At 40.7% G+C, this 12497-nt stretch overlaps 1 protein-coding gene across 1 annotated transcript in view; it reads right to left on the bottom strand.

The window, feature by feature from the left end:
* Positions 1-10546, bottom strand: part of ST6GALNAC3 (ST6 N-acetylgalactosaminide alpha-2,6-sialyltransferase 3) — a 1116254-nt gene extending 1105708 nt beyond the window's left edge. The window contains exon 1 of the mRNA XM_086954126.1: positions 10238-10546. Within this exon, the coding sequence (XP_086810252.1) occupies positions 10238-10255 (18 nt within the window). The 5' untranslated portion in view covers positions 10256-10546. The remainder of the gene's footprint in view (positions 1-10237) is intronic.
* Between the last annotated feature and the right edge of the window lie 1951 nt (positions 10547-12497).

Genomic DNA, 12497 nt, shown 5'->3' with positions numbered 1-12497 from the left:
ATATATTTTATTACATCATAGTGGCCTTCTGATGTGATCTTTACAATATGTGACTATTCATATTCTGACCATACTTTGCAGGATAAATCCTTTCGTCCAAGCATTAATGACAAAGGTTATCTAACCCTCACTACTATATTTACACACATAACCTACATCAGGTCTTCTAAGTTTATCCTTGGTTCATCTAATTTATTCATATACATTTTGATTGAAGCAACTCCTGGAGTGATTCTACTTGTAGTATTATGGTTGAATGCAAGTCCCTTTTCCAAGTTTGAAGATATATTGCACAGTCCAACACAAAAAGTTATAACTCACATCATTTAACATCTAGGTTCTCTAGATGTATTTGCTGGTAAACTTAAGGTAAACGTAAGGTCTCATTTATCAGCTCCATGAAAACTAGCATAGGCTTGCTATGACCAAGTTAGTATTATCTCATCTGCCTATTTTCATTTACACATTTTGGAACTAACTGAACGGTATGACAGCAGGTTTCATACAGTATAAACAATTTCTAAACAGAATTTACTTTGAATAAATTCAAATAAACCAAGGTTATGTGCTGTGTGCCTATCCTCGGACCTGATGTCCTCCACTAAGTACTATTTATAATCTAGGTTTTTCAGATTTGTTTCCTGGTATATTTAAGGTCTCATTTATCATCTTCATGAATACTAGTGTAGGATTGTTGCCTCGGGGTCCCTGGCTGAGCCACTGGATTCAAGCTAGCCTGACTGATGAGGGGTGACATACCCTGAAACCAGTCCCAGGATGCTTGTTTCCAGTCCAGGTACAAATTGGCTTGGCAGTCCGGGCTAAACTATTCCCATGAGGAATAAGGTCAAGACTGATTTGCATATGGCTGGCTCCAAACTGGGGTGGCGTAGTAGGTAAAAGAACGATGGATTTAACCCAGATCTCTTGACAGGGGGAGAATGTTTGAATCATTCAGCATTCCATCCATCATTTGTTGTAGTTACACTCTTTTAGAAAGCTGGCATCTTACTTTAACCATTCTCTGCCTCTGCCTGTCTCTAAATATAATGCCTGGGGTGGGTGACAGCTAGGCTTTGTGCATTTCTGATTTGCATATGGCTGGGTCCAAACTGGAGTGGTATAGTGGGCCTAAGTGGAACCAGTATGCCCAGACATGGGTCCCTTACACTCTAAGATGCATAGTGTGAAGGTCATAATTTATTCAGCAATATTTAAAAAAATGTCCTTCCAAACTCTGTTTTCCTTTAAGTAAGATTAAACTTTAAGGTAGTACATACATCATAATTATGGGTTTGCCAGTTATGGATATCTTTAGAAATGGCATCTAGGAATGACAATAGACCAGAAATCTTCACCTGATAAAGTGTCAGATTGATGTTTTTAAGGCTCAATAAACTGAAATTCAAAAGCCCCTACTCATTCATTTGCTCATCCAGTGTTCATAATAAATGGAATTTTTCAGGCATATCCACATTTCCTTAAAAGGTCAGCCTAACAGTAATTTCATATAGCTTCAGAGTACATAGAGTAGTTGTTTCTTTTTTAATTAGTTCATATCTAATAGAATACTTTGTATCATCTTTGATACTTTCAAGGGGCAGATATTACATGTCAGTTAGATTGTATTACATAAGCAATATTACATGTCAGTTAGATTGTATTACATAAGCATTTCAATGTATTTGTGTATTCTTGTTCCAGTTCGCTAAATTGTGCTGTATATTGTTGTACTGTGTGCTATCTTATGATGTGGATTTGTGACAAGGCTGGTCTTCCTAAACTATGTGTGCACTAATTAATTTGATACTCATTGTTTGCTATACCAGAAAACACAAGGTTATGGACATTTTTTTAATCATTTCACTAGAAAGCAGCAACCTGAATTACCAAACATTCCACTTTTAAAACTTTCATAGTCTAAAATGAAACAGAGTTTTAACATACCGCCAAATCCGATTTCCATTCTATGTGCTATTGGAAATAGCTATGTAATTCAATTTGAAACAGACCCACCCTGAAGCAATAAATTTAATTTCCTAACTTGTGGACAACACTGTGACATGCTGTAGATTTACTGCAATTTCATTCTGTCGAAAGAGGTCCCTTAGGAATACTGCTACTTCAATCTGAGAAACTGTTTGGATACCAATTATTCTGTACTGCTCTACACCATTGGTGACACAAATCCTGGGGCATATTACCAAGGGCCATTATCGCCGCTTTATCGGGACTTTTTCCCGCTAAAGCGGCGATAATTTGATCGCCCAATTACCAAGCTGTCGCTAACACCAGTTAGCGACAGCTAGTAGGCGATAGCGATCATCTTGGGGCCCGCTTTGCATGTCAGCGATAATTATCGCTAATGACATGCAAAGTGGGCGTGCCAAGATGTTAGCGACTGGAAACAGTCGCTAATATTGCTATCTCCGATTACCAACAATGGCTTAGTTTTGGAAATATTCGCGTTACGATAATGTGTGAATATTGCTGCATTTACAGCAATATTCACGCATTTCGCCTGCTTTTTAGCGATAAAAACAGGTGAACCGCGGCGATAATATTATCACCGCTGAGCCTACTTAGCGATAAATATCGCTGTAGGTTGGCAATATGACCCCCTGTTACTTATAATTGTAGACTTGAGAAAACGTTTTCCATTAAATCACCAGCTTTCTCCAAGATTGGCAGAGATTTCAATATTTTTCAGATGTTCATGTAGAAGTTTGTGACCTCAAACACGATGTAATTTGAGAGATATCTTCGGGTGGAAGGAGTTCATGTTACTTTTAGCTTCTTTTGAGCTGGAAACGCTCTTGAATTATGTTTTAAATTACAGACTAAAAGAACAAAATTGCTCCCTTTAAAAGTTTCTACCCTATATATCATTCAAACAGTGAAACAAAAAAAGGCATGACCTTAAGATAAGACTCCATGCATTAACATCAATTACATAAACTGTATATCTTAGGGAATTTTATCACTGTTTTAAACAAGATTTCAAGTTTAATGCTCCATATATATTAAATACCAAATATCACAAACCTGCTGTTTTTAATAGGTTTGGTTTTAAATACTTAAGCTTTCAATGAATTAAACCTATGTAAATACACAAATAAAAATACATATTAAAACATGAATTAAGATAGGTTACTGCACAACGGAGGAGTTATCCATGCTAAAACACGGTTAATCTCCATTCTCTATGCAACACTTCACTTAATTAACTGAAAAAGAAGATAGCATGCATTGAAATTACAACCTACAATCAACAGACTAATCCCAATAGTTTTTTTCAGAAATGGCTGAGCTTTACAAAAGTGGATTAAACATGTTTGCCTTTAAGTCACAATATTTTGGATGAAAAACCACACATGATAGGTCTTGATTCATATTGACCCATCTGAAACAACGAATTGCACTTTTGTCTGTAATTTGTCATACAACTTGCATCTGAAAATGCTTTACTTGCTTGATTCTCAGGGTGATACACTTCTTTCTTACATTAATATTCAACACTTGGTTCAAACAGGAACTTATCTGAATTATGTAAACATAGAGTCTTTTCAGTTCTCTGCATCTAAGTAAGGCTAACTATTTAACATATGCATTCACTGCATCCTCGTAATTTAGGTAAGCCTACTGCTTGTAGAGGTATCATTTTATATTTAATCTACTGTTACCAAAGTGCCCTTTACCTTTACCTGTAATTTTAGAAGCAAGACATTCCTGCTGTATAGTCATCGTCGTCGAAAAATGCATTCCAGGATCATATTTGATTTGTAGGAGAAAACAATAAATAAAATTATCGCTGGGTAACTAGGAAAAGAGGAGAGGATTTTCACTGAATTCTTCTGAGTGACATCAAGTAGATAAAGCGAGCAAAACGTCATTAGACTATGATGTCACTTGGAACCAGGAGACAACAAACATCCTCTTTATTCACTTTTTACCTATCCATAATTTTATGATATGTTTTGCTGCCCTAAATCATTTGCCCCTGCTGTCAATATCTACACAGGGCAGAGGAGTAATCTAGAAGCCAAACAAGACTTGACCTCCTGACCCCATCCAAATAGTAAACAAAAACAAAAAAATTGCAACTCACCCTCTAGATTAACAATGTTACCTACCCAAAAAAAATTTCAAATCCTGGCCCCATGTCTCCCACCCTCACCCTCTACCTATATCCTCCCTCTGCCAAAACTGAAACAAATACCTGGCCTCATGCAAACTGCACCACTATCATCTACATGTACAGTCTACCGACATTTACAAAATAGACCTTCTGCCGGGCCACTTTGAAACTGAAAAAAGCATGGCCTGAGGCCACCCACCCTCACACCCCTATACAGTTACCCACCAACCAAATGAAAGAAATAATCCTGGCTACCCGCTACCCATCACCTACCACCTACCACATTGACCCTCACCCTCTACTCACCACCCAAATATAAGAGAAATACCTAGACTCCTGCCACCAACTCCCACAACCATCTGCGCCTTCTGTACCGCACCCTTTTCAAAATCATGATGTCCGCTCTGAGGAGTGGGGAGCTGTGGATGTGTAAACAGTGGCTCTAGGAGACCAACTCGTTGGCTACCTTATTTTTCACCATTGCCTCAAAAAGCTATACAGGATTAGTAAGGTCTTAGTGGAGCCATACACAACACGACCTAACCTGGCTCAGCCCTTGCATAACTTATGCCTGCATTCCTGGCAATCACCAACACATCCAACCTAACCATCCTGTGACCACCCAAATGAGCATCCAGAATAAAAGAATTTGTTCTTCTTTTGATTTGGACACCACACTCATTTATTTATTTTCTGAAACGAGATGACTGCCAATGATGATAAAAGTGGGCACAACTGGTGAGTACCAACCAGTGAGCTCGTTTGGCGGTGCGCATGTGAGGAGTCATCTTGTCTTTCCACACTTTTTTTGAAAATTCTTTTGAATTCTTTATGAATCTTTCTGCACTTCGTACAATTTCTTATGTATGGGGATATATACAAAAATTGTGATGACTGCCATCTGTAAAAACTTTTTTAGTTTTAAATGAAGGCATAAGAACAGTGGGTAACTACCTCATTATATAAAAGAGAGGAGTTTATGGCATTTACATTTTATGAATCCTCACCCCCGTTTCAAATTGTTTGGCCTAAAAAGAGGTGTTTTGTAAACCAGGTCTTTATGTTTTTTGATTGTCGAGTGGACGGTGACCTGTTTTTTTCCCTCTAAGCTCCTTTTTGTAAGCATGTCTAGCACCTCACCCAGACCTTTGTTTCATAGTACAAATGTTTTTGTGTCATAGCTAGCACAGGTTTTATACTGGAAGGTTACCCTTCAAGTACAAATGACCATGCCCAGACATGCTTGAAAAAGCTTTCCACTTTGGGTGTGTGCTGTATAGTGCAAGAAAGCAAAAGACACACAGATGATGGACAGAATGCAGAACAAATCAAACATTCATCCCCAGTCAAGAGATCCTGCTTAAATTCATCATTCTTTTGCTAGCCATGCCACCCCAGTTTAGACCCAACCATAAGTCAATGAGTCGTGACCCTGCTCCTCATGGGAGAGCAGCACACATGCAAAGTAAGAAGCGTGTGGAGAAATTAAAACATTTCTCCTTTTTAACTCTAACCTCAAGGAGGTACTATTTTTTGATGCAAAGTCTTGTCTATATATCCCCCAAAAATGTGGCTTTGCATCAAAAATCAATGGTGGCTGCATAGGAATGCCCATGTACCACCCTTGGTATGTCTCTCCAAAGCCAAGCAATACTAGCACTACTTTGGGTTCATTTAAGCCCTCTTGTGTGGTCAAATCAAGTTTTGAACTGCAAAATAAGTCCAAAATAAACATTTTGCCCTGGTTTCTGTCACTTTTATGATGCAAAATCAGTGCAAAATGTTGGTAAGTCTGCTGCTAAATGTCCATCAGAACCTTGAAACACGTCTACATTCATCTGGACTAAGGGAAAATTGTGTTTTGAGAAGAGAATCTATTCTATGCTTCTTGGGCGACAGCTTTGCTTGTTCATGGAGACTGCAGCAGGTCCTCCGTTATGGTGGAGGAGCATTACGGCACCAGCCAACAGCCCAAAAAATGAAAAATAAAATGATAATAAACTTTGGTTTATTACCATTTTATTTTTCTCTCGAGGATTGGAGTGGGTCCAGGGTGGTGTCAAGCTGGAGGGGGAGTGTTGGGCATTGCCTTCGCTGTGCATGTGGGTTTGGCTGTTCATCTTTGGCCAGCAGTCTCAGGCTGGCCAAACACACATGCGCAGTGAAGCTCTCTCCAACCCCAGCTGCATTACTGGGTTGAAGAAAGCATGGACAGGATCTCAGTCTGTGTGGAAGCAGAAACCATTAGCACTCAGGTCAATTCTGACGCTGCTTTCAGCAGTATGAAAGCAGCGTTAGGAGTGGCCACAGTGCACTCTGGGAGCCTGTGCCTGGGGAAGCGAGGAGCGCGATGTGGCAAGCAGGTGTTTTATTTTGTATTTGACTCCTCCCCATCCCCATTCCCCACCTACCCCCACCCAATACTTTGTCATTTCACCTGCTGCTACTGCATGGAGAGCAAATTTAAAATATTGGTAATCTACTACTGATGGTGACCTGCTGTCAAGGAGTTTTGAATCATTAAACTAACTCCTCAAAGTTTCCAGTTATTGTGTCATAGCAATGTAGTGAATTAATAAACCAAGTAAAATAAGTCACATGTATTTAATTGTATATCACTAGACAAATGCATTAACATTACAATTAAGTGAAGTCCTCATACTTTACTTTCTAAACTTTGCCTGGACATGGGGACAGGATGTTTTTCCATGATGGATACCTTGGCAGATAGGGATGTGATGGGCACTCTGGCTTTTAAAGTGAGAGGAAAGGGAAAAGAGGAGACTTGACATCAGGCATAGATCCCAGGTCAGGACCGAGCTGCATTGCTTTAATAGTGTGGATCCCAGTATTGGCAGAATTACTTTTGCTCTAAGTTATGAATGAGGCAAATGATTCTCAGTAATGAAATGATAAGAAATGCATGTCAAGATAGGGGTGTATTTGTTGACAGTCTTGAGGACATGTGTTGGTGGAACAGCAGCCCCCTCCAGGGACTCATGGAGTTTGCCCTCCAGAATATGAGAGTAAGTATAACACCTGACTATTGTCACGGTCAATACCTTGCTCACATTTGTTTATACTCCGCGAGAAACCTATAGCACAATACCAAGTAATTTTGCATCTCGGCAATTTACCCCACATGCCGACACAAACCGCTAAACACCTCCGGTTTTCTTCCGACTATCACTTAGGCACAGCGTAACGAAGTCACTGAAATAACTGTGCCCACGATGGTCTTCATCTATTGTGTGTGTTTTTATGTTGGTTTGTCCACTTTTTTCCATGGGTACAAACTTAGAGGAAAACCTCCTCTTACAGCTTTCGCACCTTAGGGAGTGCGCCACTAAAGAACGCATATATACTGTATAGAGCTCCTTTTTAACTCACTTTGCACACATAGGTCCTGACGAAAGCCAGATTTCATGAGGCCTTGCTGAAACTAGTTGACCACGCTGGATGTGGGAGGCCATAAGTCTCTCCAACCACATCCACTAGCCTTGCTTTTAATACCGCCAAGGGCTCACAAATAAACTCTGTGGACACTGGGACCCTCTGGACAGTTTTTAAATTCACTCTTAACGCCATCACTGCACACTCACTAAACACAATCCCCTCTGCTGTAAACAGACGTCACAGCACACCCGAGGCACACTCGGTGCCTTGGGTGAGGCCCGATGATGAAGCATGCCACCAACTAGGTTGGTGGGTGAGGGCCTTCATGAAAACTAGTATTTTTTTCCGACACGCACTACATGATACACTAAGGAAAGTAATAGTAACCACATACTCTATATTTTCAAAAAGTTTTAAAATTCACTCTTAACGTCATCACTGCACACTCACTAAACACAATCCGCTCTGCTGTAAACAGACGTCACAGCACACCCGAGGCACACTCGGTGCCTTGGGTGAGGCCCGATGATGAAGCATGCCACCAACTAGGTTGGTGAGTGAGGGCCTTCATAAAAACTAGTATGTTTTTCCGACACGCACTACATAATACACTAAGGAAAGTAATAGTAACCACACACTCTATATTTTCAAAAAGTTCTTGACACTGATACTGACACCAATTTAAATCATAGACCAATTTTACCTGCAGATACAATAAAATAAGACAGCAATTTAATTGGATCTCGCCACATAAACCTTACTCGCTGAAGAACGTTTAATCCAAGGAATTTAGAACACTCTTCAGGCAGGCACATTTTAGATTTTTAAAGAAATATTAGCTCTTCTGAAGTTCTAGTGGACTTTTGTGAACTTTTTACAAGATTTCTATTGTTTTTTTGTTTTTTGTTTGTTGTCTTGGCAAACAGAACCCATCTGCATCAACCAAGAGAGTAATGTTATCAGTAAACACATTTGGTTCAAAGCAAGAAAGGTTATCCTAAGAGAAGCGGTCCCGAGTAATTACCAATGGCTGAGATTAATTCATGCATATGTGAGAAATCCATTTTAAAATCAAATTTCGACTTGCATGAGGCACGAATTTTTGATCTGTATGGGCGATTTCAATAGTGGGTGGGATTCGGACGGCCCCCTGCAGTCCTCCGCACAAGTCCACCGTGATGCATGGCGGCTGGGAGCCGTCCTGAGCATGCAAGGGGTTAATGACTGGTGCCCTAGGTTCTTCAAACTCACAAGAATAACAGAAATGATGCATCTTGCACTTTGAAAACAATAGCATCACTGAACGATACATCACATAACATTTGATCCAAAATATGTTGCAGTGAAAATTGTTTGAAACAAACTTTTGGAATATTCAGAGATGCATCGCTTTAGTAAAGAGATTTACCAACCACAACTAACCAGGGACTAAAACCATCAGGTTTACACCATATTTCACAAGATCACATGATAGGTTCGGTTAACCACAAGGATTGTAAATCATTACAAAAGGACTGAAAGAAGTAATCCAAGAGTACCCTTTCTACCTCAAACTGTGGCTAAATTACTCAATTTACTTCACTCTTAAACAACGTGGACATTTGCATAAGGCTCACTTTGGTGACACTAAATTATACTATTTTAGAAAGATCACGCTACAGAAGGAACACTTGATGTCCCACAACAACATATTTTCTGCACAAAAAAAGACAACGTTATTTCACAGTCTAGCTAACTTTTTAATCCTTTTTAAACAAGGTGATTGGATACAGGATTGGAGAACATTCAACTACATTTCACATTTAGGGGAACAGTCAGTAAGAAACTTAAAAAGACACATACTCTTTAAAAAGGCATTACACGCATTCCAGACTCCAAGAATAATCATTAAATATCCGGGGAAAGACAAGATACTTCACGTTACAACTCACAAGGTAGGCGAGATATTTGTCTTTGTCACCTGGTCTTCATATTGTGACTCCAAGACTCTTTTATTTACCATTCCCAATCTAAGACCACTGTGCAGCTGTATTGCTTTTTTACTGAAGTATATAAAATAGCAGCTCTCTTGTTATGCATACACTTTCTTGTTGCTTGTGAAATTTCAAGGGGGTCAAATTGAGGTGATTTCCTTCCTCAACTCTGAGGAAAGTGTACAGCAGAAACATATGTTTGAAAAAACTCGAATGCCTTACGCGCAAAACGGTGTTCGATGTTCAGCCGAAGACGAATGGCTTTATGGCATTCTAGTTTTGAAATTAAAAATTAACACTAGTTTATTTCAGAACAATATTCATAATGTCAAATGATCCGTGTTTTAAACAAACAAAATATCCTCGACACAGAATCTGCTAACTTCCCGGTTAAATTGTGACATTCTGCTGTGCCACATGAAAAGCTGCTAACAAACTTCATGTTCATTATCCGTCGGGTATTGGCTCTGAAAGTTAAGACTCCCTCGTCTAAGCCCTCGCTCTTCCTCAGCCGTTATTCTGCACACATTTTCCACAAGCTGATAGCCAGCAGTCTTGACAATGCAGGAAAGGAAACCCGCACAGCTGGACACATGTTTTGTTTCCGTGTCTCTTACAACAAAACGAAAAACACACCCATCTTCAGGGTGCAGCCAGTAACGAATGCCTGTTTCATAGCAACAACAGACTCCTCCGTTGAAATAATGTAAAGCAACAGATAGAGGTGTACCTTTAAAACGCAGGCCATGTTCCCCCGTTGTTGCCTCCCTACCACAGAGCAGGCAGCGTCTGCTTCGTGACAGTTCCAGCGTCAGGCATCGCGTTGGTGCTGCGGCGAGACAGCTAAACCCCGCATTCCTACAGATCCAAACAGAGGTACCACAATTCGGAGGTCCTCCCTTCATATTAGGCTTCTCGTGCCCGGTGTGTTCCGCCTCTCAGCGCCTGCCACTGGCTGGGGGCCAGAGCAGCACCTCCCCTCAGCCACGTGACATGCTTTGATTCATAGCTCTTGCATGGAGATTGTCTGGATGCTGGCATTTTTTGCACCACGCAGCATGTGTTGTTTTCCTTTAGGAGGAATTTTATTTGTATAAGTGAGTCAGCATTAAGACTTGCATGTGCTTTGACAAATCATTTAAAAATATTTGTTTTAATCCAACACATTCGCAAGAAATACACGCAATATACCAGGCAACATTTTAAACTTTATAAAAATTTGTACTGCAACTTTCTTTTCCTTAGAAGAATGTGTCTGAAATTCTCTGCAAAAGGACATGGATTACATATGCATACACATTTTCTGAAGTTGAACCACGCTACAGTTCAAATTAATATTTTTAAACATGGGAATTTTCAATACAGTCATTACTATTGTGTAGAATGTATTTGTATTGTCACATTTATATAGCGCTTCGTACACCTGAAGACGCCACAAAGCGCTCCAATTCGAATCAATCCTAGGGCACCCTTTTGGAGTATATAGGGGCCGATTAGGATTGCGGTGAATCCGCATCCTCCGGGCCTGCTGAAGCCACTGCCGGCCCGGAGGATGCGGATTCACCGCTGAGGTGTCAGAAAAGACCCCCGCCAAATTAGGATGGCAGCTTTTCCGCCGCGGTCCCGTGGCAGAAAAGCTCTAATATGGTGGCGGTGTCTGTCAGACACCGCCAGCCATATTAGGATTAGCCTTTGGACATGCCTTTCTGCGGCGGCAATGCTGCCACGAAAAGGCATACGCTCTCTTCTTTGGGGGCCCGTTGCGGGGGTGAAGGGGGGTGGGGGTGCACATGGGGGGGTACCTATGGTACCCCCCTGCATTTGCTTGCACATAGCGGCAGGCACCACGCGGTGCCTGCCGCTTTGTGCATGCAAATGCACTGCATGCAGTTTTAACATTGCAGTGTGTGCTGCTTTAATCAGCACCCGCCGCAATGTTAAAAATACAGGATGTGACTGCCAGGGTGGCGGTCACATCCTAATTCGCACGGAGGGACCTCCGCTGCCCCTGCGGACGGTCCCTCCACCTCTGGGGTGACGGACGCCATCATAATGACCCCCATGGTTCGGAGAATTTGGCGCGTAGAATCAACCGTGTGGGGATTTGTTGATTGAGATGAGTGAGGTTCAGAAACATGCAGCGCAGTATGCATCGCAACGCTTTAGCATATAATTGTAAATCTTAATTGCATTTATATAGAGCTTTCTATACCTGCTGAGGCATTGAAGCACTCTGAAACCCAAGATTAGAGTTGAATAGTTAGGAGATTACTAATATGTGCTTCCTTTTACCCTTGTGGAATGGTTGTGGGTACATGTGTTAGTTTTGTGGTCTTGATTTCTCATGCATTTTGTAGTGTTTTGGGCAGGAACAGAATAATTGGAGTGGATTAGAAAAGGAAGTTGGAAGTTCGTTTGGGAGCAGTGGACATGTGCTCCTGTTAGTTGGGTGAATTGGCTAAAAGAGAGGGGGAAGTTTGAAACGGATGTTTGGGAGTTGAAAGTAGTCAGAAAGGGTTGGGGTAAGTCCACGATTAGAGACGTATCCACACATCTAAGTATGCAGTGATATACATGCATACATGTACATGTATATTATCTACTGGCGGAGGCCAGTAGGTAGTTATAGTTAGAACCATAATTCTATATGAAAAGCGTTTTTTGACTTGCCGATATCTTTGGTGCTGTTTGACGAATCTTCACAAACTTTTCCCCAAAAACGTTTCCCCCCAAAATTGTGACGGATTACAGAAAATGCAGGGTGATCCTTCAAGTGGGGGCAAGAAAAAGGGGAAGTCAAAACAGTGGATTTCCCATGTTAATTCCAGTAGGAGATTTGAACAGGCTATAGCCCAATCTGCTGAATGTAATTACACCAAATTAGGCAGAAAGCTAGCATTTGGTACATAGATTGTGTTTTTTGTTATTTGGAGTAAATCTGTTGAGTAGTTTTTGAGAAATTAAAATAAATCTAAATTTGAATAGCTACG

This window comes from Lissotriton vulgaris, chromosome 1_1 (assembly GCF_964263255.1).
Source record: "Lissotriton vulgaris chromosome 1_1, aLisVul1.2, whole genome shotgun sequence".
Classification (NCBI taxonomy): Eukaryota; Metazoa; Chordata; class Amphibia; order Caudata; family Salamandridae; genus Lissotriton; species Lissotriton vulgaris.
This window is presented reverse-complemented; position numbering and strand designations above follow the sequence as displayed.